At 39.9% G+C, this 26827-nt stretch overlaps 1 protein-coding gene across 5 annotated transcripts in view; it reads right to left on the bottom strand.

Moving 5' to 3' along the window:
* ENOX1 (ecto-NOX disulfide-thiol exchanger 1) overlaps nt 1–26827 on the bottom strand; it is a 365352-nt gene that overhangs the window by 132654 nt on the left and 205871 nt on the right. For 2 of the 5 annotated variants that reach the window (XM_058825014.1, XM_058825016.1), the window contains 3 exons: nt 24490–24600; nt 9023–9157; nt 8023–8160 (listed from right to left, as the gene is read on the bottom strand). In XM_058825014.1, the coding sequence (XP_058680997.1) occupies nt 8023–8160; nt 9023–9032 (148 nt within the window). In that variant the 5' untranslated portion in view covers nt 9033–9157; nt 24490–24600. The remainder of the gene's footprint in view (nt 1–8022; nt 8161–9022; nt 9158–24489; nt 24601–26827) is intronic. The other 3 variants (XM_058825015.1, XM_058825017.1, XM_058825019.1) reach the window with 2 other exon arrangements.

Here is a 26827-nt window from a genome sequence, read left to right as displayed (position 1 = left end):
TAGCACCGCCTTCCCTTTGCCACCCAGACACCACGGCTGTGCTCAGCAGCTCACCTTCGAGCAGCCTGACACTAACCAGCCTTTTTCACCCCTGAATTTATGGAACCCGCTATTCATACCTTGCCTTTGATTAGTTAAAATGGTCAGTCTGCTTTTCCTATTGATTTCTATCCACAATAACTCCATTTTTCCATCAGCAAACTGTATGTCACCCAGGTTACACTGGGCTCCTCGTGTTGGCCAAGGAACCTGGGATCCTTGGAAGGAAAAGTGCTGCAGACAAAGCAGTACTCCAACAGAAGTAAACAGTCAGTAGCAAATGATTCCCAACAGCCTCTTGGCTTACTTTATGCAGTGGGATGCTCATAGTTACTCATGGGCTTTCTGCTCTAGAATAAACAAATACATGGAATATAATAGGAATGAAAGCTTTCCAAAGCAAGATAAAAGATGGGGAAAACTTCTTCAAAAATAAAATATTTCCTCATGTTACTTTACTGTAACATCAAATAAGATCATGCCAAACAGATTGTTAGTGTATAATTACCAACAGCCAAGAATTTACCCTAAAACAAAATGCCAAAACATCCAAACAATATGACTTGCATCATAAATTTACTCCAATATTTTGAGACCATTAAGAAGAATATGCCAAACAGTAATCAGTCTGTTTTCCTAAACTGTTAACTGGCTTGGATAGAAGCATAACAGCAGAAAGGGAGATACTATACTCCTAAATAAACCCCCACTCTGCATTCAACACAAGCATTGCACTTAGCACTTCCCTCTATGCAGCCCTGCTCACCTCCGGATCTTGTTTATTTGGGATGTTCAGCCCTTCATACCATGTTAAAAAGTACTGTTTCTCTTCAAGCACTGAGCAGATTTTAATCATTATCTTCATCTCTGGCCTCAATTAAGGTCTAATATAGAGGAGGTACTTGAATGACCTAAGAGGCACACTTAACCCTGATAGAGTGTCAAAAGGCATTCAAGAGTTTCTGCCACATTTCCTCTGGCTGTCAAATCTTTCTCTCCTTTTTCTGTTGTAAACTGACTGTGTTTGTTCCTAGCACTTTAATGTCCCCTGGAGTGAAGTCTCCTTGAGTAACACTCACATGATAGAAAGTGTGATTAACTCTGCAGGCGCTTTTCAGGTCAATGAAAAAAACCTACTTGTTACACTAGTATATAATACTTTAAAGACGTTCCCAGTGGCTCCACATACTGGGATTCCCACAGTACCTATTCTCTCTCACCCTTGCTGTTCTCCTGTGTCTCAGTAATAAGAATACCTAGTTTTATCTGGGTATAAGTGCAACACTAATCCTTAAGAGTATGTTTCATACAAGTGTAATTATTCTGATGGGTCATTCAGATAATTTGAATGATAGATCTTTTCCTCTTGACTAAAACGTTTCTATAGGGAAGATGTTAAGATAGAAAAGAATTAAAATAAAATTAAGATTTTTTTTTTCTCCTCAGAGCATACCTTACTACATTTCTTTTGCATCATAGGCCAACTTCTTAACAAAACATGACACATAAAACAGGTTGGGAAGCCATAAGAGATGAAACGATGCATTCTGAAGATACCTTGTAACCTTGAGAGGGTTGTAAAATCTATGGAAAGGTGTGGATTTTATTAGGACTTTTGACATCTTTTTTTACAGCCAGATGTCAAGCCAGTGCAGCATTCAGAACAAGTGAAAGGACGCTGAATTCTACTGTGCCACGGGGCTGCTGAACTCTTCAGCTCTTGTGGTCTGCAGCTTCCGCAGGCAGGGGAACCTGAGCTTGAGGAGTGCCCCAAACAGCTGCCTGTGCACACCAAAGCTTACATCTGGAGAGTGCTAAAATTCAGTCACAAATTATAGATCCTCAAGCATTTTTTCCCTTGGAAAAGTGACTATCTTCAGCTCATTATACAAGTGACTCACTTCAAAATTTTTGTGGATCGACTATAATGAAGAAGCAGGAGTTAAGTGTTAATTACAGAAAAGGAAGCTGTGTTTTGTTAGGCATTCTCTTGGATGCTTCGAGTTATGGACTCATCAGCACATTGGATTAGTGGCTAAGCAATGGAGTGTAGAAAAAGGAAGCTTTAATAGGTAACAGGGTAGCAGGAGCAGAGTGAAATGAGACTGCCAGATGGCTACCAGTGGCTCTAAGCCTTCAGTAATGGAGAGGCCACAGAAGAAGAGGTATACCCACGAGAGCTGGGAAAATCCTCCAGCCAGATGACTTCCTAAAACCTTCAGCACCGTACAGTCTTTCTTTGCGGAGCTGCTGAATATAATCAAATATATCTTGATTTTCTACTTGATTTGATTTTTCTTCATTACTGTTACAAAAATGGTACACAACCAGAACAGTGAGGAATATGTTTACAATTTAGTCAGCATATGATGACCTGCAGTGAACAATAATTAATAAAACATGCCTGGACTCTGAATATAGTGATTGCCTGTAGTTACAGTCCTCATTCTGAAGAAAAAGAGTCTGAATATTATGACTCCACTTTTAGGCCTCAAGATAACAAAATTCTGGGAAGGACATTTAACCCTGTGTCTTAAGATTTAGGAGTCTCTAGATCAAAATTTCACAAATCTTTCTGTTATCAAAAAATACATCTGGGGTTGCAGTTTCAGGATCATAACTACTTACTGTAGCAAGTATTGCTTCCAAAAATGAAGTTTTCCTGAGTTATGACTTGTTTTGGATAGATAACTTCTAGTTTGGGGAACCTCATTCTATTTATTAATGATCAAGAGGAGAGCACATCGGAGAGAGCAGCACTCCAGCACTGATTTGCCTGGTGGATTTCTCCCTATGAAGTATCTGGTACCCAACACTGTCAAAAGTACAATCCTGAGCGAGGTGACCTGATTGGAACTGACAGCTCCTATGTTTCAGTGAAATCAGGTCAAAAGACAAGTGTGTGGGGAAAGCAGAGACAAATGGAAAAACAGAAAGGTTGATGTAAGTGCCTAATATTTCACAACCTCTAGTGTCTAAAAAATACATGCCTGAAGCCACAAAAATGGTGTTCTTTTCTATATCTTTTGGTAAGCAAGATGTTAGGCTTCAAAGGTTCCTAGTCTCTGATTTCACTAGGATTTTGTAGAAGTGCTCAAAGACTATCTTCAGGGAAAAAAAATACAAAAAACTGGGTGTCACTGAAAATCTTATTTTGTATCTTGATTATCTTGAGGTTGAGACATATTGGCCAGACTCCTATGGAACAACGTGCCTTAATAATTATTCTGTAAATAAGCAGAAGGAATCAGTTTTCAGACATAGCCTTGACTTCCAGGCAGACCTGTAACTTTCATCTTGGATGTCTGCCCTTGTGGTTTGTTATTTTACTCTGTAAGAGCACAAATATGCGTCACAGGGCATGAGCTTAACATAAAGGCTAAATAAATTACCACTTGTGTACCACTCTTCAGGTTCATTTGTACTGGGGAACTTTGTGACATACACTATTTTTGACTCACAAATATTTAGGTCATCTGGAGGAAAGTGCCTCAAAATTGCTTCCTGTTTCTCAGAGCACTGGTTAATTATTGAAAGGAGAACTGAACTGAACCAGAGAAGTAAATAATTTTCTCAGCAGGATATCTTCCCTTAAGAAACAGGTGGCCTGATAGCATTTGCTGAAAGAAATGAAAGTTCAAGAATCTTAACTCTAGGAATGTCAAAATTGCCTTTAAAAAGTACCAGTGCAAAAGCAAAATAAAACATTCTCAGTTGGCTTAGGTCACTGAGTATTTCTTCTAGTCCTAAAATCTAAAAAACCAGCAGACTTGAATGCACTTGAAAGATGTGCTTGAATCAGAGTTGCTGAGAGCAAAAAGAGGATTTAGTTCTCAAAAACATGAACTACAAACTAACCTTCCCCTCTCACCTGACCATTTTTCTCAGTCTCAAAGCATAGAAAACAGCAATTTTAAGGCCTGGATAATTCAAAAGCAGTTTAACAGATTTCCTTCAACTTTACCAGATCTTTTTTTCCTCTGGGCTAAAAGCAACCATGAGAAAATTCAGCCTAAAAGGCACGTATTTTTAAGAAAGTATAACCTGCTGAAAGGGGAAATTTAGACTGAAAATGCTTTTCACCCATAACTATTCCACATTAATCTTTAACACTTTAACTAATGTTTTATTAAACTACGATTTATTGTATGAATTATGTATATATAATTTATAAATGCATATAGCAGTGTATATGCAATGCAGCAGCCAAATACATGGAAAAAGTAAGTTTTCTGAATAAGTGTAAGCAAAATATATATTGACACACAAGAGATATTATTTAACTATTAACAGGAACCCATCTTTACAAATGAAAGGTTCTGACATTTGCCCAGATCAAAAATCCAACTTTACAGCACTGGGAGATAAGGAATTAAACAGAGTGCAGATATCACCTAAACTGGTATTAAAAGGTTAGCAGTGCTTAGAATTGATTAGTTACCAAGATCAGAGAGCTGTTCATTGCAGGCTGAGAGAAGAGTATTGGCCAGATGTTGCAGAAGCTTTAGTTATCATTTTAGCAAACTCTTGAGCTAGACAAGAGTTTCACAGATTGCAAACTGGGGAGCATAACTGTTACAAGGCAGGCATCCCAGCGGGTTACACAGCAGTGAAGCTAAGAACTGCTTGGGAGAAAAAAAATCTTGAGAAACTTCTAAAAGGACTTAGTAGCTCATATGGACTCTATACATATGAGAACAAAAATGCCCTGCACAGCAATCAGGAACTGGTCAGTTTGGGGAAGGAAAGTCCATGAATGCGTAAGTCCTTTGAGCAATGACAGACCAGAGGACTAAGACATGTGTCAGGATACAGGTGAATACCATAGACCACATTTCAGACTATGGCAGGTTATGTTCTCTCCAACATTAATCTAAACTACTCACTGCTTTTGTAGCTATCAACGAGGCTAGGAGGAAACAGAAAAAAAAAACAAAAAAACAAAAAAAACCAAAAATAAACCCAAAACAAAACAAAAAAAAACCCATAAAATTTTAAACATGGACAAACAGCACTGGGACATGGTTGCGTCATTTTCATCACAGAGAAATGTAACAGATAACAGTAGCAAAAGCAGTATGTGACTGCTGACAAAGCTGACTTCATTACTACGCTTATTAGCAAAAAAAGGAAAAAGCTGGAAATAGCTAGGGAGTAGTTAGATATTTGGTTGAATATAATGATGCAAATCCTCACTGAACACAGATACAGTAAATATATTAGAGCAAATAAATCTATAACCAATTCCATGGCAAACTGAAGTTTTGCTATTATGGATCTGCCACAAAGAAAATGTGTCAAAAACTTATGAATCTTAAGGAAATACAATGAAGCATCAAAGCACCTATTTACCTTGAAAATACAAAGGAGTCTAAAACAAAGAAAAACAAAAGGATAGGAAAGGAAAGAAAAGAAGTTATTCAACAACTGTAGAGAAATCAGGCAGCACTTCTGTAATTAATATTTATTACTTATGGCACCTTTCGTACATTGAAAATGCTGAACAAACATGAACTAACTTGTACAACATCTTTACAATACGTGATACACATAATTATGGAAATTACAGCAGGGGGCTGTCAATGGTATAAGATGCTGGATATCCTCCCTTGTGGGGAGAAGCACTGCATCTGAGACGAGGCTGCCATGCAGGGATTGCAAAACACATCTGAGGACAAAAATTTACACCGAAACTGAACAGACAGAATAGAGCAAGACAAAAAGGCAGGGCAAACTTCCACAGCATATGCAACTAAGATGATTATAAATGAAAGCAGCAGAAGCTGATTTTGACATGTGACTATTTTCAGGTTGGAGGTAATCATGTTCAAGTTGAGCACAACATCTGCAGGCAAATCCCCACTGGAGAACGGAAAAAATTGTATTCAATATCATTGAATATTTGGAGTTGGAAGAGACTCACAATGATCATGTCCAGCTCCTAACTCCACATGGTACAAATTATAGCATGTACCCAAGAGTGTTGTTGAAACACTTCTTGAACAACAGGCCATGACCACATCCTTGAGTAGCTTGTTCCAGTGCTTGACCACCCTCACAGAGAAGAACTTCTTCCTAATAACAAATCTGAACATCCCCTGATGCAGCTTTATGTCATTCCCTCATATCCTATCACCGGGCACCAGAGAGAAGAGATCAGCATCACCCTGTGCACTCACCTTCATTAGGATGTTGTAGACAGAAACTCCTCAGCCTCTTCTCTAAGCTGAGCAAACCTAGTATCCACAGCTGCTCCTCACAAGCCTTGCCCTCTAGTCCCTTTCATCATGTTTTTTGCCTTCCCTTGAGCACACTCATCACTCACATACTTTCATATTTACCACACACAGCTTTCATGGTGAGGCTGCACCAAAGCTGAGAAAAGTGGGATAAATGCTTCTTTTGAGTGGTTGGCTACATTAGGCCTAATGCAAACCAGGTTGGCCCTTTTGGGCACCAGGACACATTATTCACTGATTCTGAGCTTCACATCAACAAAACCCAGCAGATTCTTTCTGCAGGGCTGCATTCCAGCCTCTTCTCTCCCAGTCCACTCATACATCCAGGATTACATAGTACCAGGTGCAGAATGTGGCATTTGTCCTGATTAAACATCACACAGTTGGTGATTGGCCAGCCCTGTAATCTACCCAGACTCCCACTTAGGCCAATCTACCCACTAGAGAATCAAGAGCTTCTCTTTTATTTCATATCATCAGTAAACTTAGTGTGGACTCAGCTTCTGCATCCAGATCATTGACAGAAACATTGAAGAGAATTGGATCCCAAGGAGTGGATGGCTTTGCTTGTTTTTTTTAATCAGGAGCATGGGGTTAAAGCTAGAGATCACCAATGAGTTCACAGCCTCCACCAGCTCAGCTCTCTGCTTGAGACTGATTAGTTATAAATCAGCTTTCTTGCAGCTTAGTGTACCAGCCTGTAAAACAGGTAACTCGGAGCCAGACCGTCAGCTGTGAACTGGCACAGCTCCACTCACTTCCCAGTGTCAGGAGGGGGCATATTTGGCCAAAATTAATCATCAGACATCCCTGGTGAGGCAAGCAGAGTGATTTACATCATGACCTGGCTCACTGCATCCATGTCTACATGGAAAGGCGCAGACGTGACAAGATGCTGCTCTGATACAGATATTACACAGCTCTTCTTAAGCTGAAGTGGCAGTGCAGCTTCCAGAGGGAGCCTGTCATATGCCTAGCATGTGGCTGGTGTCTACAGGGCACCCACCCATATATAAATAATTCTTCTCTACATCACAGGAGCAAAGAAGTTTTAATGTTTCCAACTAAGTGGGCCTCTACTGTTGACAACAAAGTCTGCTACGTCCAGTTTTATCTGTAAAATATTGCTGGTTTCAAGATAAAGTTTTTGTGGGTGCTACAATAAGTGATCCCTTGGAACACTCTCGCAAACTATGATTGGGAAGTAAATGGCAAAGTCTAACACGAACAATCTCTTGACATTCAATTTTATGGAACCAGTCAGAAAGTAAATAAGCACACACCTGACAGGAAAGCTTCACTTCACTAATATCAACTGAGCATATGAACTGGACAGGCTTCATGATTTTCTGCCCAATTAACACAACTCCAAAGTCTCCAGTCAAGAGTTCTCAGCCCAGGGTATTCCTTGGCAGAACCTCAAGACATCCTGCTTGAACAGAGAAACAAAAACAAATGTTCCTCTTACATGACTTGCCTCCTAGTCTTGACCCAGCATAAAGATTGATGGTTTAGAAGTTTGATTTTCCCTGAGAGTTTTAGTTTTTCACAAGGTTAAAATATAATATGGATTACATACCTACTACAAGAAGAGACTAATACACTGTATGCAATATTAATCATAGGTGATGTTTTCAGAACATAAAAATATAATATCCTCAGAAAACATTCCATATATTTTTCAAAGGACAGGAAGAATTCATGACTGGTGCAAGTGATACTTTTAAAAAAAGAAAAATCTTACCTGTCACAAGCTGCTGTCCTGCTAGTCCTACTGGAACCATCCCCAAATTATTCATAGCTGTAGCCCAAGCTGTGGGATCAGTGACTGACATGTTAAGCTGCGTGGTATCTATAGCTATACTTCCCAAACCATCAGCTGCTGCAAGAAAGTAAACATGCTGTAAGTACAAAAGCCAATGCATCACAATTTTTAACCAAATCTTTCAGTGAGAATGAGGTATCACAAACACTCTTTATTTTGTTTGTTTTGTTTCTTAATTATGACTCACCTTTAGATCATTGATAATAGTTCTTGGTATTGTATAATAGAGTATAAAGACATTGGAAACATTCAACAGATGTAAATGGTACAAGGGAAAGAGAAAAATATTTCACTATGAGGATAGTCAAGAAGTAGAACAGGCTGTGCAGTCACCATCCCTGGCACCTTTCAAGACTCAACTTCATAAAGCCCTGAACAGCTGGTCTGACCCTATCTCTGGCCTTGCTTTAAACAAGAGTCTGGTTTAGAGACCTTCTGAGGCCTCTTCCAACCTCAATAAATTGCCCTGCGACACTCTGATAGAACTTAATGATACATAAACAGTTGTGGAACTTGCCTGAAACCTGTGAGAACCAAACACACCCCAAGGAAAGAACTGCTTTCCATAAGGTGCAATGTTTTATTATGTAAAAGATTTAAGAATGCATTATTCCCTAACTAAAAAGAGATCAAACAAATTCCATTCATAATAGCAAATACCAAGCTTGGTTTTGGTTCTAAAGCCAAAAGAGAAATATCATTAGTATGGTCAAAATAGACTGAGTCCACCTATGGATCTTCCTTTGATGGGTGGGGTAGTTAAGGGATGGCACCTTAACTGAAAACTGAATATACTTGATACTGAAACACCAGATACAAGATGTGATCACACATTTTTGCTTCTCCCCTCCCCAGTGACACCTGAAACCAGGTCTTCCCAGTTATTTTCTTACGGCCTTTGCAGACCTGAGATATTTACCGGCAGCCATTGCTTTTCCCTGGATCCTTTTTCTTCTGTTTGACTTCTTCAGTTAGGAATAATTAGCTACTGTATTAGCAGCATCTTGAGATGGGACATCACCAAGCACAGGGCCCTCACACAGCTCATTAGGCTCTGAAAGAGAAAAGATGGAAATAACTCCAAGTGCCGGAGTCAGAGCACAACAACAGACCTGCCCTTTTGGGAGGCACTCGAAGCTCCTGCCCACTCCCTCCGGGCCACCAGCGCCAGCCTCGGTGCACACATTGCACAGCCTCCACAGAGGCATCCCGGCAAACGCTCCTCCTCGCCTGCTGAACAAACAGTACCATGTATGAACCTGTCAGGCCACTGAAAAGCCCTTCACAAATTAGGTCTTATCAGTAGCTACACAGCCTCCTCGGCGTGAAGGCATCGGCTGAAAGAACATATTAAGGGATGAAAATGAATTTTTTTTTTTTTAAACTGTTAACAATTAACTCGTGTTGCAAGTTTCAAGGAAATAGTTGGCTGTTCTGAGATGGAAAGAGGAAAGAAAATACTATGCAATGACTTACAGAATGGAGCCTGCAGAGATGTGGCAAAGAAAACCTAACAAAGCTGAGGAAGATGCCTGCTCCTTAACTAACACTGCACCCTTGGCTCACAGAGGTTACTTAACTCAAAGCAAAAGTGCAGTATCTGTTTCTAGCTAAAACACATTGCTCTCATCAGGTATCTGCCAGGCCATGAATTTTACATAAGGGCAACCTCTTGCTGTTGGTGTCATTGCTTGGGAGGCTCACCATGTTAGCGCATCGCTCATCGGGAAGGAGGCTGAACAGGTGACAGGTGATAGGTGTGGGCAAAGTCTATGAGCTCCCAGCACTTCCAGCAGGGACAGAAAACACTGGGCTGAGGATGATCACATACAGAACTCCAAGTTACTCTTTGTACAGCAGGTACATGGGACTGTGGGTTAAGGAGGACCACGTTCATTTTTTTGGCTGTCCAGTTGCCTAAGGGGTCTGCTCCAGGGTGTTGGGTACCAGGTACAAGTGTTTGGGGCACTTATTAGCACTGTGCAGGTGAATCTTGGTGACTTATTCAGCCCTAGAATAACTGTGCTGACTTTAAGAAACTACTTGAAAGACCATGATTAGGAGGTTTCCAACATGCAGACGCTAAGGACTTGTCTTTTGAAAAGATACAATTAACATAATTACACTATATTTTAGCTTAGTACCTCCCACACTTTTCTTTTTTTTCATTTCATGTGCATAAAGTACAAACAAGATAGTTTTATGTATTAGTTCCATGACACTGTACAAATCATTTCATAGGAACATGACAAAATCAACGGCTGTAAAAGGGAAGAGTCAGGCTCAGACAATGGTCTACATTTTTTGTATGTTGTAATTTACAAATAACCAGTATACTATGCTAAAAAGCATTTTGTTCAAATCTACAGTGTGTCTACTTAAAAGTCAGTATTTATCAACACTTAATATTTGAATTTGCAATTCCAATTCTTATTTGATCTCCACTATTCATTATACATAACATAAAATATTTTTATCATAAAATTAGCTTTTAAATAACATCTATAAACAGCAAACAAACACCAAATGGAAGTCCTCTGCAGGGAATGTGACTAACATAAGGCAAGGCAGCCAAGATTTATGTCAAGTTTTTAAAAAGTGGGTGTCTCCTGTTCAGCTCTTTAAGCTTGTACTTAGCCCTTTCCACTGAGGCTATAAACTTCTGACCACAAACATCAGTTTTGAGGTTAGAGCTGGCTGAATTATTCCCTGTCAATAAGTTATTTCTTACTCAGTACAGCCCTCCTTGCTCTTTATGAATCACTGCCCAATCAATTCCAATTCACAAGTATATGCTGAATAGCCCAGATGAGAGTGGTTCACCTCTTCCCCTGACCAGCAGCCTTGTTGCCTTGATGAAGAAAGGAGCACTTAAAAACCAACAGTGATGAAATGCCCCTTCACACCTTGCAGCGCGCTACTTGCTTGTCCCCATAAAGCATCACCACGGCTAATGGGGAGGAAGGAGGTACTGCCCCACGGTTTTGGGACAAAGGCATCTCAGATAGGCATGGATTGCTGGGAAAAGAGGAAGAAAATGGATGTTGGATTCCCTCTGCCACCCCCCTTGCCCATGTTTTACTGTTTGATGAAGTGTGTACCGGGCAACAACTCTGCTGCTGAATGCTACACACTCTTCTGTGTAGCCAAGCCCACATGCCAGTTGCCCCAGTTCTGCAAGAAATGCAGGATCAGACCTCAGTCTACTGGGAATGACTTTTTGGTGTTTCCCTTCTGACATGTTCACATATTTCAAATTTTGGTATACTTTCATGAATTATCTACAAGTATTTGTTAAAGTCCTTGCAGAGGAAGAAGAATATAACACTGTGAATATGAATGAAAGCATATTCAGCAGGTTGAATTGATGAAACTCATGGTGTACTGTACCACCATGCCTGCCCAATGTGCCAAGGAAGTCTGCTCAAAACACCCTCTCGTAGCCCACCCTGGCTCTGGGCAGCTTTGCCTTCTCTCTGACCACCAGGTCTACTGCTTCATCAAAAGTACCTGGATACAGTACAGGGTGAACCAGGGGAAAAGCCATAAAAGAGAACGTGAGGAGCCTAAAGTGGAACTAGTTCTATCTAACCAAGAACTGCTGCAGGCTATTTTGTCAGTGGAAGAGAGCTGAATAACAAGCATAAACGAACCTATGAACACTGAATAATTTGCAGTAAGCTGTAGGCAGAACTAATGCTCCATCCTGAAGGACACAGACTGTAGAAACTAGCTCTTTTAAAAAGAAAAATACTTATTGCGAACACCCCTTCTAGTGACAACTCAGTGGTTACATTAAGATAGAGCAACATAATATGGCTAAAATAGTCCCACAGGCATTACATACCTGATTTAGACTCAAACATTAGCTTTTGTTTAAAAACTTCTGAAAATTTGTATAGAGAAAGTTTCATTAATGCTTAAAATAAAATCAGCTTTGGGCAAATTTCAGCATTTCTTTGTGCAGCTCAGACATTGCACTATTACACCCTTCATGACACTGGAAATAAAAGCAAGGAAAATAAACAAATCCACTGTCTAAGTCATGTAAAAAAGCAAGATCCTGAGTTTGATGAGAAATACATCTACTAGCAAAGATTTTTGCTTTCTTAATAATAAATTGAATCACTGTTACTGGTTAAACAGGCAAGAAAATGTAAGCTTAAGCAGGGATCTTGTGTAACCTGAGCAGACATTAACCAACACCATTTCACTGACATCACACCTTTAGCGAGCATTCCTGATTTACATTCACCAATACTCCTCTGGGCATTAATGACCTGAAGATATATGTAAAAGAAATCTGCTTTTATAAACATTTGTGCATGGGGGTAGCTCTACTCCAGGGGAGTAACTTCAGAAGCAAATAAAGCCATAATCCTGATTTACAGGAAAAAATGTATAAAATATTCTGGGCCATGCTATTCCTTGATGTTTGGAAGAGGCAGGGACATTAATAAAAACTTCCTGATTTGAGAACTTCTGATAGACAAAATTTTGATGCCAAAAATTTTGTAAAGCAATTTCACATTATACTTTTTTGGTGGTGTCTCTTTTTGCAGACATGATGCAAGTACCAGTCCTTGGACGGTGAATTGCAAGAGACATTTAGACTTCCCTCAGACAGGTTGTCAGGAAGATAAAGCACCCTCAAGTCCATACCAATGAGCACTTCTCAGTCATAGCAGTCATAGCAGATTGTACTTAGTGCACATATTTTATACCAGGCAATTAAATGCAGTTACCCAAATGAATACAGAAGTCAGTTATATATTGTGCATCAATTATCACAGGCAATGAATGCCATGAGACAAAGAAATTAACACAACATAAAACTAATTCAATAACAGCAGATTGTGAAGTTAAAATCCTACCCTTTAGATATCCATAACACCACAATGAGTTACAGCACAGAGTGAAGCTGATTAAATGCACCACTGTAACGAGGCTCTGTGGAGTGCCTGGGTCAGCAGCCAGCCCTGGGATGCAAGGAGGAGGTTCTGTGCCCAGCTCTGACACTGACCTGCTGAGTGACCTTCAGTCATTTCAGCTCTTTGTCTAATTTTTGTGACCACTAAATCCTTCAAGGAAAAAACTGATGGCATCAACCTTTTGAAACCTGGGAGTACAAGTCACAAAGTCATTAAACGCTATTGGTGCTGGTTCTTGAGGAAACACAGATGGAAAGGAGCAATGTGGAATCTTGTGAACTGTCACGTGTAGGCAAGTTTTCCAGTTCTTAAAAGAAAGGCAATTTCAAAGTGTTTGTTACTATTCACTGTGATTCACAGGACAGTGGTCATTAGGTTGGTCACACTCCACCTGACCTGCCAAAGTACAGGTCATTTATCAGGCTACCTCCAGCTGTCTTCTAAAATATATCAAGTGTTTTGTACTGATTCTTCCCAGTGTTTTGTTTCTCCAGCTGCATACAGGACTCCCAGTAAAGAAGGGAAAATAGAAAGAAAAGCTACACAGGGATATGCTGTAAGTCACTGTTCATGTCTTTCCGGCCATCTTATGATGATGAAGAAAGATGGGACTAGCAACAATGAAAATGATATTTTTGCACCATAGCCATCCTCCTGGCTACATGAAAAAAAGCATCTCCAATGTGATTCTAAGATGGCTTTTAAAAATATTTTTGATATTATTGCATATGCAGTGTTATAAGAAGAGGCATTATTTTGCATGGATAATGGTATGTTAACATTTAGAAAATGTCACCTAAATTCAGAAATTCAAAACGAATTGAAGTGAAACACATTTCTTGCAACAGGTTGCAAAAACGCATTTACTACAGCAAGTCAAAAATTACATCAGGTACCAAAACTTTTCTGGAGCAAAATCTTTTTTTCTGGGAAGGGATCCTAACTTATATATCCACTGTATGCTTAATCTCCCAGCAGCTCTACTGCAAAGACCAACTGGTTTCCAGCATCTTCAGAGTCACCCTGTTACATGGAATTTTCTGCCACATCTCTCTTTTACAGGAGGCCTTTGAAAGCAAAGATTAATTCTGCAGGAACCAGCACTTTCCTTAAGAAAACAGCTTCATTAGGCACAAGCTAGGGAAGATAAGCTCCCTTAGAGCCTAAATAAGAGCTCTGCTTTTTTGTTCACTCACAGAATCTTTCCAATTTTTTTGTCTCATGAATGATTTAAAACACCTTTGTTCATTCTGTATTATGCCACTAAAAACCTACATTGTCATCTTATAAACTCATAAAATATGTGCTGGTGCATTAATACCTTTCACTTTTAACTGTGTAAACCAAATATGGAGGTTTTCCCATGATTGCAAGGGATCCTTTCCACTGATTTTCACTAAAAACAGTTAATGAGTAAATTATGTTAATAGTGACAGGACTAAGACAACTTAGAGAAAAATCAAAATATATTTACAGTTTCCCTCTATATTTAACAAAGGCAATTTTACAAAACATATTTTCTTGAAGAACTGCTCATTTGAGATGCTGCATTACTTAAATCCACTGTCCCAGCACGTCCTGAAGATAACACATGGTACACACAAAGGCCAGACTTCCCTTGGAAAGCAGAACTCTGCAAGATTTCAACAGAGAAAGAAAAATAAAACAGAGGTCTCCAAGATAAACAGGTATTCTCTGGTGATGCTCCTTGAAAGGTTAGTCAGTAATATTTCATGGTAAATCCCAGACTTCACTGGCATCTCAGAGCAAAGCCTTAACAGGTTACAAATGTGCTTTTTGTTTTGCATGTATTTTAGCTGCTGCAGTCTATAAATAACAGAATCTGGAGGCACATTAAGCAAAGCATTACAGAAGTCCAGCTTACTTACTGAAAAAGCATATGCAGTTCCAAAATCATCTGGAACAGGGAAAAAAAAGCCATATTGCTGGCTAGCAATACAGCACAGCCTTGATAAAAACAGGTCTGATTATTCCTTGAACACAAAACACTGTTGTGAATTGATGATTGCATCTCTGTTTCTCACCCTGCCAAGATGGCTTGCAATTGTGATTCACTTGCTTCCCATTTAAAAGAACAGTGACTTACTGACTAAATTAGGACAATCCTTTCTTTAAATGCTGCATTTTAACTCCATTTTCATTTAACAACAACAAAATATTCTGAAATATTTTAATTATTTACAACAGTATTTTAATAGCAAGCCTTTTATCACACTACTTGCTACTAAGGACCAGTGATTATTTTAGAAGCATGACATCCCACACCACTGCATATCAGACAAAAGGGGGAGCATTCGAAGAAGATTTTGAACAAAGACACTTCAGCAACTTCATTGAAAGGCTGAATACTGAAATGAGAGGTGCTGGAATGCCTTCTTGATGCCATAAAGTACCTGGGGGAGTCATATAGGCTATACATGCTATTTCTTATGCTTTTGGGCTTGAGAGAATACCTATATAAATGCACCACACCTATCAAATATCTTTCACTCACTATACCCCACACAATGTTCTTGCTTCATGTTTACTAAACCTACATCAAGCTGAAATACAAAGGGTTGTTTGGTTGAGTTTTTTAAAGAAAAACTAAGACAAAAGGGAGAAAAAAGAGACCAAAGCAAGCCAGGACACACTTCCAGAAGAAGTATTTTAGTTTCTGGCTAACCTAAAGTGAAATCATTCCCATGTCACCTCCTGAAAAAATGAACAGCTTGACAGGTAAGCCCTGTCTGTGGCAGAGCCCCAGGGACTGTATCATACACACCATCAGAGGCAGGGGTGCCTTGCTATTGAATTTCCAAATGAACACAGACTGCTGCCTCCTAGTCCCAGAGGACCAGGACACAGCTGAGTTTCACATGGTAACATTATGTATGGAAAGTCTATTTTAAGTAACTTTTTAGAAGTTTCTGAAATGCATTCATTATAATTTTTCTTCTCCTTCAAATTCTGTATAATTGAACTCCTGGAGTTAAGGCAGCCTTGTCTTTTCAGGCAGACATTCATCAGGGGAAAAAAACCCAAACCTGTCAGTCAAACTGTTTTCATATTTTCAAAATGCACTTTTATCATTGGGTCAAATTATGGCAAGAGGTGACATCTAAGTGTCCTTGGTTAAGTGCAAGGATGATCTGCAGAGCACTTTTTGCAGAATATTAAAGCCACCTAAAGTCATATTGATCAAAACTTTATGCAATACCATCAAGTATTCTCTCAGTGATGGCTGTTCAGTGAAAATCTGTAAAAGAGATTTAGGCTTGTTTTGTTTGTTTTAATTCAAGGTTTCTGGTGATAAATTTTGCTTCAGAGAAAAACCCACTATCTCTTCTATCAGCTTACATCTGTCCTCACTCTGAAAGCTGCCATCCCCTTTTAGCACATCACACTCAGGATCTTTTCTCCAGCTACAAGCTCTAAATTGCCAGTGTGCTCCCTAGGCTCATTTATCTTGCAATTTTTCCATCCCTCTTAGTATACCTCCTGTTCTCCATTTACCTCATAACACTTTTTCTGGCTTTTCTTTGCATTATTTTGTTTCCATCCATCGACTCCACACTCCCCCTACAACACAGGCATATCTCTTGCCTTAATCTGCCATGGGCCATTCTCTCACCCAAATATCTCTTCACAACCAAGATGTTACACTGTGCTGTTGTATTAGGGAAGGCAGGGATTCACCTCACCTAAATTCTGCCAATGTGGACGTCTATGCTTGAGCTTTCTTGCTGTTGTTATTGCCAATGGGGAGAACCAGATACTTCTGCCAGCCTGTTTCAGACACCTACCTTGCCAGGCAGTGAAGCTCACCTTGGAGGTGCACATCTCACTCCCCTGGCTGGAAGTCTAAGCTGCAGTTTTGGATATGAATATCTGTTTTGTCAGGCCCCCACGGGATGAGATGAGCTGGGCTGAGCAAACTGTGCCTTGGGAGCTCAGTTGTCACTCTGCTACCTGCATGCCATATGAATCCCAGCAAGACACTCAGTCCTGAGGGACTTGGCTCCCACTCCTGTCCTTTGCCTGATAACTCTGGCACAGCGAGCTGCAGGAGAACAGAAAGCACGACTCAGTTTGCAACAGCTCATGAGAATGTCCCCAGATATAGATACATACAAATTAGAGACAGAGAGATGGTTGTCTTTCTGATTATTTTTCTGCCTATCCCCAGTGAATATGCCAACATATAACTATTAGTGTTTGACAGCGGGAGCTGCCCACTCTAACACATTTCCAACAACTGTGATGCCCTATATCTGCCTTTCCTCTGGAGAGGAAATTCATCCTGGACCTTTTCTTCCTACTTCCAAATGATGAATCCCATCTCCTTAGCCCCATTTCTTTACCAGACACTTAACTTTCTTGCTCCTTGTAAATCCCATTTTAAAGATCAGTATAAATCACACCTCTTGGCTATCACAGTCCCCTGTTTCTGCCCACCAGCCTTGCTAAGGCTGCTCCTGGCTTTCTTTATCATTCTTGCCATATTTGGGGACAGCATCTGCTTTTGAACCAGAAGTGAGGACAGCTACAGGGAGTTTCCCTCTGTCCTTTCTGATTTACGAGGTAGTTTGCCATAGATAAATGAGGGAAATGATGAATATTTTCCACTTCCCACAGGACAAAGCAGAGCTTCCAGGGTCTTTGTGCTACTGCATACCCATTAGCTTTCCTCAGAGGCTGAATTAAGTTGCTAAGCAGAGCCAGGAATTTTGCCTGTTTTCTAAACAGTTGTTTATGGGATCACTAGCAAGTTACATAAATTTAGGATTATCACATACTCTGTGGGCACTGAGGGAGAAGCAATTCCACAGTTAACATGAGGTCAGATCAGGAAAACAGCAGCTACTATGTGTGCTTCAACTATGATCAGGCAACAAAAATTATGTCAATGTTTCTGCCTTGTAACTAGCTGTCAGGGGGCCAGGATGGAAAAGGCTAGAGCTGCATATCAGGGTGAACCTAATGATGCTAAAAGCCCTTTTTTTCTCCAGGTGGTCCTGCCATACCTTTACCTAGTCAACAATCCTTCCATTCCCCTTTCCCTGAAACATCTTCTTGTATGAGCATTTCTTTTCTTCAATTTCAGTTACAATTCTTCAGGGCAGGAAATAATGTGGTTTTTCCCTCAGGCAAGGTCAAAAACTACTGGAAATGTGGCATTCCTTGTGCTTTAATTGGACTGATGCTGGCTTCAGCCAGGTGCCTTCCAGGCAGGGATATCAGTAAGGCAGCACTGCTCTAAGACACAGGGACAGGGCCACCCCCTTGGCAGGCTTCTGCATAGCCTCTTGTGCAGCCAGGCTTTCATCTCGTTTGAGGCTTTTAAGGTGCCACTGTGTTGTAAAACTAGGAATAATGATCTAGGAATAATGATGATCATAGCATCCTTCTCTCTCCTCACGCACCCCTTCCACCTCTTTCATGTAGTTAGTAATCCTGTCATCCACCATTTTTCAAAGTGTTGTACATTTGTTTGTCTTTATTTATTTGAATTATAAGCTCTTCAGAGCAGAGAATTTGCCTTTATCTGTGTTGGTAAAGTACAATGTCAATTTACTGCACTATATAAATATTTTCTAATAAAAAGGGCAATAACAAGAATAATATATTTACCGTAATACAGTATTTCTATCCTTCAAGATACAATCAGAAACAACCCAAAGTCAGCAACAAGACCAAAAGATTTGCGGACCCTTTAACCATGAAGCTGAAGCCATGAAGCCACTTTGTGAAACCTTGGTAAATTAGTTACTTATATTCATAAATCGCAGTAAAGGTCCTTGCAAATTGACCCTCTGGAAAATATAAAGCAGAACATAACCAGTGTAAACCAGCAGAGCACCGCTCCACATGTGTATTATAAGGGTCACAAATGGCCTCCCAGTTACTTTTTAAACAAATGCAATGTTAATACTTTCACTGCAACATTATGAATAAAGCATTTGGCCTGTAGCTAAGAATATGGTATCTCATGGCTTTTGACTTGTTGGTTTATATTGTCATCCAGAAAATTTATGTACCATGTTCTCTTGGAGTCAATCTTGACTCACCCCTTGAATGTGCAGAGGACACGGCCCATGTAGAGGGCTTGGGGTGCAGCAATTTCCATCAGTTCCCCAGTGCAGCTGGATGGCCAGCACTCACTGCCCTCCCTACAGCAGCACAGAGCTCTTCTGGCACACAGGAGGAGAACAGAGTGCCAGGGTCAGTGTCCAGGCCTCTTTGGCACCATCTCTGCCCGTGCTGTTAATGGTTTCTTTGTTCTTTAAAGCTCTGAGGTATCAAATTAATCAAAATAAGGGCGATGATGCAAGAGATTAAACTGATAGGAGTATGAACTGCCCTTGTTTAACCAGGTGATACTACAGGAAGTGCAAAGCAGATACATGTAGAGGACAAAGCCCTGTCCTTGGAATTTATGGTCCGAACGGAAAATGCTTTGTGAGACCACTATATTTCCGTCTAAAATATATGGTTTAATTTAGGAGTGCCTAAGTGACCCCAGCAGCTTCTGATATATAAGTGGTCAGGTCAAATGACCTCTATGTACTTTCTTGCCTGAAGCTCAGAGCAACGGCAAGTGGAGCACTTTGAATGGATCCCATTTGTTATTCTTTTAATTGCCTACTAATATTTCTTTTGGTGGGAGAGACTTAATAGAGCCCTTCTGCCTCCAAATGTCTTCCAACTTATCCAAACTGCAATTCAGCCAAAACAAATACAGGTCTTAAGTTCTCTAGAAATGAAAAAGAAACTTGACAGGGGTCCAGGAGATTCCTGTTCCGCATATAGCTCTGTAACACACCTTTGGCAAGCAATTTAAACCATCTATACCTTGATCCCCCACCCATGAAATGGTCTGATTATACTTTCTTTATCCCAGACTTTATTAATCTTGCCTAGCCAGGCTGTTCTCTGATAATGGGGTACGTCCAGCATCACAGGACCATGACCCGGGCCTGCAGAAAACACAGGATTGCATCAGGTTGAGGAATATTCTTTCCCCATAAAATTCAATTCTAAAGCAGAGCGGAATAAACAAAACAAACTCAATTATCACATTTTCCTATGGAATTACTGTTTATCTGAACATGGAGAAAATAGCAAGTTTCCTTTAAAAGCACTTGCAATGAAATTCACACTCTGTCAGGTGTAAATTACAGCCTGTATCTCATCTTGTTCTATCTACAGCTCCTTTCATAGTCATGCATAGCACCAGTGTACAAAAATATTTCCTGCATGTGATCAAGCAAGTGTGGGCATGTAAGATGCAGGCAAAATATGAGACTTTAAAAAAAATGTTTACTGGTATCTTAAAAGAAAACTAAAAGTTTGTAATCATGCTAATTCTCAATCAGATAAGGTGAACTACAATTGTCCTTGAGAACACAATTCAAGTAAATCTAAGAAATATTTTCTTCAAGAAGTTGCAGAGAACTGAGGTAGCTAAAAATAAATGACAGAAAGAAATAACAATCCCAGGAACACGATTATGTTGTGCAATCACAAATACAGTAGATCACTTAAATTAAGGCTGGATCATAATAGAGTTGCTCAGTGGAATAGCATGGAAAACAGGCTTTTAATCTTTTTTTCCCCCAGTGTTTTATGCAAGATCTGATTGCATATGCTCTACGACATCTAATAGATTACTTCAAACAAATATCTTCTCACCATAGTAAACTCTGCAGAAGCCTGGTTTCTGGTTCTAGACTCATCTCTGAAATAATGAACTCCTCCCTGAGTCCCATGGATTGGAGATACTGCAAAGGGCATCACTGCCACACAATGAAGCATCACTGATTTTGGGAGGAGTCACCAGATGGAGTTGTAGTACACTTACACTGTCATGTTATTTCAGGGTCCAAACAAGATTTTTGTATTTCAGGTATTTCAGGATACAAACAAGATTTCAGCCTGGGTAGAAATTCAATGTTGTTAATCTTCTTTAGGACAACTGTGGCTAGGGGCAAGGAAGTGGTGTATTTAGTTTAATTACACGTCCAGAAATGCCTGAGCTAGGAAATTCTCTCTTTAAAGATGGCAATTTCCTTTCATTTAGGAATAGTTTAAGCGTCCTAATTGTTAAGCTATCTACACAAATACTATACCTCAGGTTTACTACTGATTAGGTTTCCAAATGCTTATCAGTTGGTAAAGACTGGGTATCTGTCACAGTGCAGAAAGAGAAGCAATAACTTTCTGAATGATAAAAATTTTTGGGGCACTAAAATTAAAAATCTGCTCATTCAAATAGGGCCTGAACAAAACAGTTTTGTGTGACTTCTCAGTGAATGAAAAGAAATGTAATACCTGCTATGAATGGCTACAGAACTTCTGAAGATTCTGCAGACAGGCCACCCGACTTTCCTGTCATGTCTGGCACAGGTTTTTGCATTTTACAGGAAAAGACAATCAAGCTTTGACCCTTAGCTTCCTCATCAACATTTCTGCTAGTAAATTCAGTTTAATTGGAATTTATTCATGTTTCTAAGGGGAGTTTAATGATGGAAAGATTCATACTTCATCTCATCTCAGTGGTACTAAGATTCACGTATGCAGATCCATCACTGAGAATGGCCTGGCCTCTGTTAGCATTAATTGGAGCACATTAAGAGACTTAGCAGAAAAAAAAATCCAAATATGAAATGTCAAGAGACAGATCCATCTAGTTTCATATCCTGTAGTTATAATATACCTTAATTACTGTTAATTAGGAGATATTGTTCCTGGTGGAAGATCATCTGACATAGTTTCTGTTGGTGATTAAACACAGAATGGAATTCAATACATCTGTTGAATGTGGGATCTGTTTATTGTGACTGTACAATTCTATCTAGAGTATCATTCCTACTACAAAGCAAAACAAAAGAAAGTTGCAGGTCAAAAACAGTTCCCTTGACTCATGATGCTTTAATATTCCCTGCTGCCTTCTTAAATTTTCTGCTGCTGGCCCCTTAGGACTCCAGCACATGTTGCAGCTCCCACTAAGGAGGGATATGAGGCTTCTCACTGGGCTTCAACTGAGCTACATCAGAGCCTAAATGAACAGCAGATATAGGAAAAGGCTGAGGGAAGACAAGTGCTACAGGAATTGACCTCTGGGGAAGAACAGTCAAGTTGGACAGAGAATCAATGAAGGCTTCAGTATCATTTGTGAAAGAGTAATCTTTGATTTATTGGAGGAGTGCTATTATGTGGAATCCTTTCCTCATACAGAGTAAAATACAAAAATTAGAAACTCAAGCTGAAGGCATGAGCTCAGCTTCTGCTGGTATCAATACAGTTTGCTCACACTCATTGATCTGTGGCTATATATGACCCTGAAATACGTTTTGCTGGGCTGCCTGAGATCTTTGCTCATGCCCAGAATAGAAATGACAGGATTGGTTTTATCACTGAAAAGCAAGCAGTGCATATCTTCTGCCTGCAAAGTAACCAAATTAACATTTGTGAAGTAATCTTTTCTCAGTTACCAAAAAAAAAAACAAAAAAAGGAAAAAACCCAACCCACCAGCATAATTGGCTAGACTACTTGTACTAGGAAAAGTCTTGGTTTTCACAAACTCTGTGCACACTGGTTTTCTAAATACTTGTTTACTCTGAACTGCAACAATTGTGATAAATCATTTGCTATTTACTCTTCAGTGCTGCTATATGCTTTGGGCAAAGATTTTTTCTGTTCATTATTTATTTATTTCTAATAGCAAAATCACAATTTTAACACATTTTTCCATTCCCAGTGATAGATTTTATCTTTGATATGTGATCCAGTTATTTAACTACCTCTCCCTACATCTCCCATGAATTGTTTACACAGCAACTTGGCAGCATAATTTGCATATCACAGGAAAGATCCCATTACATGTTCCCAGAGGTGCGGTTTCATGAGCTTTATCACTTTCTTGCACCTAGGCACATCTCAGAAGCTGAGTGTCTGGTTAATGCAGAAAGGCATTTCTTGGCTGCCAATAGTAATTAAACATTAATAGTGCAGTTATAACATTTCCAGCCACTCAGAACCTATCCTCCCATTGTCTTAGACAAATATAACACCCAAAAAGATATTTATCTTTTTATACAAATTTTTCTGCCACAGGAAAATCACAGACCTTTGTCTTTAATGCATTCTGTCCAGCTGTTGCAGACTTGACCTAAAATAATTAAACAAGGAACAAATGCACAAAGGAAAAAAGTTGGAAAAAAGGAAAATATGCTTAGAAGCGGAGGAACTGAACATACCACAGAAGAACCAGAGAGGATGTGGAGCTGGACATGGTATTTGCTCTCCAGACTCTTATTTGGTGACTGAATGGGACGATGGCCCTAACTGCAGGCTTCATGGTGATGAAATGCCCATGTTTGGGTGTATTCCAGATTATTCTTCACCATTGTATGAAACATTAAAAAATGACAGCAGCATGACTTTCACTGAGAGGAGCACTCACTCCAAGGGCACTCTAGAGACATCAAAGCATACAATCACTAGGGATCAGGGCACAGGAATTAAAGGGAAGGCAGAACCACGAGTCAAACACCAACAAATTTACTTGCATAAAGCACTGCTGCCTCCAGATCTTTTCCCAATAAGCAGACAAAGAGTACTGTGCTTTTGAACAGAGTTTTCCAATGCACTTTTGGGGGAAACAAACATTGCAGGTACCAAATTTTGTTAACTTTGATTTTTCCCTCTGCAAATCCACCTTGCAGTAAAAGACTATGCACATGAGGTTTCAGAAATGCAAACTCTCTGTGAATTTGGATTCTGAGCTCTAGAGTAGAATTATTAATAAAAATAAGGCACTTTTTAGGAAGTGCCTCACACAAACCTAGTAACACCCCTCCAGCTCCATTCAGTGCAATAGCCAACCCAGCATCCTTCTCCCTTCCAATACAAAAACCCCACAAACTCCTCAACACCAAAGAAGGCTTGAAGAGAGAGAAAGTGAATCAACATTCACTGACAAAGCTAATGGGCTATTGAGTCAGTAGCCTTTGAGTCACAAAGTCAACCTCAGCAAACATTGATTGAAACTGGTCATATCTCACAACCCAAGATTGCATTATATAGTGCAATAGCCAGCAGTCACAGTGACAGAGCAACAGGGAGATGAAGCACAGCTGTCTTCTCCAGTCCAAGTATAGCCTGGTGGGCAGGAAGGAAAATCAGAGCTGTTCCTGCCTGTTTAAAAGAGAGCATTTAGTTTTTGAGCCTGTCAGCATGATTCTTTTTGAATGCATTATGTTCACTGACATGCCACCCTGACATTTTGTTTAGTAGTACAAAAAAACCCGAAACCTACAAGAGGTAAGGTTATAAAATCAAATATGATGTTTTCTGCATGTTAAAAGAAGCATTGCTTCCACAGAGACCTGGTAGCTCAAACAGCTGCAGCACAGTGCCAGTACATGAAAACCAAAAAATGGAACTGACCTGGGTTTCACGGTTCAAGCGTGCTGTGGCAGGGATCCCGGCACGACTTCCAAATTCACAGCTTGAATAAACACAGTTGTAGTTTCTTGAAGTGGATGCTTTTAATGAAGTCTGAAAAGGGTGAGAGAAAGGGCATATATTCCTGGAACTTATGTCTCTTAGGTAGAAATTCTGCCTGGAGAAGCCCAGCTCGTGACTGTTTGCTACTAAGACTGTTCAGGAGAGAGGGAGCGTCTTTGAGTTCACATACTTAATGCTCAGTGGTGTGTCTGCGGAGTGGCAGGAAATAAACAACAGTGAGGAGGGGTTAACCAGAGACCTGCTGGCTAAAATCTATATGCCTGGAAACAGAAGGGAGAGGGCTGCAAGGTCAGATACAGTTCAATTGTTTCTAATAGGGGGATCTGCCACAGAGCTACCAGGCACAGACACAGACACCTATCAAAGGCTGTACCCATTTTCCATCTCCCCCTAAAGCCAAAATAGCAGTTGTGCATGATGTCATGACAGTTTTTCCAAACTGATCTAGAACGTCCTAATTCCCAAATATAGCATCACTAGGAAGCTATACAGTAAATAGAAGAAGACAGAGAGATCAAATAAGCCACCTATGCATGGTCCTCCATCACATCCGAAACTCATAAATCACACCCTGAGATGTGTTCTCTAACTTATTTCCTAAGACAGCTGTGTGCCTTATGAAATAATGTCCCCATTCTGCCATAACTGCATCAAGGGAACATCCACACAGATGGTCAGATGCAAGGAAAAGTGTCTCTGAGCCTGACAGGAGATGGTAGAGGGAAAGTCCCTTTCCTTGGAGCCTATCTACCAAAATTTCACCACTGCACCAAGTCACAATTGACTCAGCAGGCAGAGCACTTCCTCTGTGAAGCCACAAGCCATGTTTGCAGACAGAGGTATGGAGCACAGCATGCCCCATGTCAGAGAGTCCAGATGTGAGGATGGCCCGAGAGCAAGAGGGACAGCAGCTGCCCACTATGTGTGAAATGTGCAGAGGAAGAATGAGCTAAGCTATGCTTCCAAAGAGCTCCTTCTGCTGCAAGATGCAAAGGATGCAGAAGACATGCTCCAGAAGATCCATCACAAGCACCAACATTGGCAGAAATCAGATATGGTTGCAGACATTTCTCTTTGGCTTTTTGCCAGCAGCTTTTCTTAGAGAAGGAAAACTTTCTTAGAAAAAGACCTGGGATACTGCCTCCCCTTCCCCCCAGAAAAACCCAAATTCAAACCCAACTCGATTAACTGAATTGGTGGACAATGGTATTGAGGAAACACTCAGTAGCAATGGAGAAATATACTGTAAAGCATAAAGCAGTACTGTGATTGCATGCATTTTTTTGCATACAGAGTATTTATAGATGCTAACCCGGGCAATTTCATATCTCTAGATATTTACTCTGTGCTTGTCAAATGAAATGGCATTTTTCATCCCATTTTGACTGGAAGAGAGAATTTGTTTGGATTATAAATTGTTTAGAATTACTTGTTAATGCTGTCGGCTTTTCTGTATCTGCTTGTAGGAGGGACAGGAGGGAGAAAACAAACAATACATTACACATAAAAACACAGTGGAGAAAAATAGAAAGCAAGCTCTGTTTTCAACACATTTAAACAGTTCAAATGAGAAGAATCAGTTGCTGTGGAAGCAGATCTGCAGCTGAATAAAACCTTTCACCTGTCCAACATATGAAATATTTATTATCTGAGGGTGACTAGAGATTATATAAGCCAGACATACAATGCAGAAAGCACACCCTGGCTCATCACCTGGCTCATCACCTCCCTGATTTTCACAGGCCCTGTGGCAGCCAGATTAGATTTTGCCATAAATAAAGGGAAGTGGGCTCAATTACAGTATTGGGTGTCAGGAGAAATAAAACTAGAGGAAAGCAACTTCTCAACTTTAATTTAACCAGGTTGGTGAAGCAAAATGACAATCCTCTGCTGTGTTTAGTAAGGCTGGAAAATGTTATCATTTCCAATTAGAGAGAAGAGCCCACTCTCTCTTTAGATAATTACTTTTCCAATAAATTATTCTTGGCCACTTGTTTTTCCATAAAAAATGGCTAGTCTTTTTGTCTTGTAGAAGTTTTTGGGTTGTTTTCCCGTCTTTTTTATTTCCTTACTTAGTGTGGGTTTGACTTAATTTATTATGGGGCTGAAATTTGGCAGAGATCCAGACACAATAATATGAAAAATACTCATACTAAAATTCAGTGATGGGATTCCTTGTTCATTTTATCTCAGAGCCTCCCTGATAATTCAGTCCTGCAAAATTGAGCACAAATGATGTAAAAGTGGGTATGTAATC

Source organism: Ammospiza caudacuta, chromosome 2 (assembly GCF_027887145.1).
Source record: "Ammospiza caudacuta isolate bAmmCau1 chromosome 2, bAmmCau1.pri, whole genome shotgun sequence".
Classification (NCBI taxonomy): domain Eukaryota; kingdom Metazoa; phylum Chordata; class Aves; order Passeriformes; family Passerellidae; genus Ammospiza; species Ammospiza caudacuta.
The sequence above is the reverse complement of the archived record's forward strand: the minus strand, read 5'-3'. Positions and strand labels throughout refer to the sequence as shown.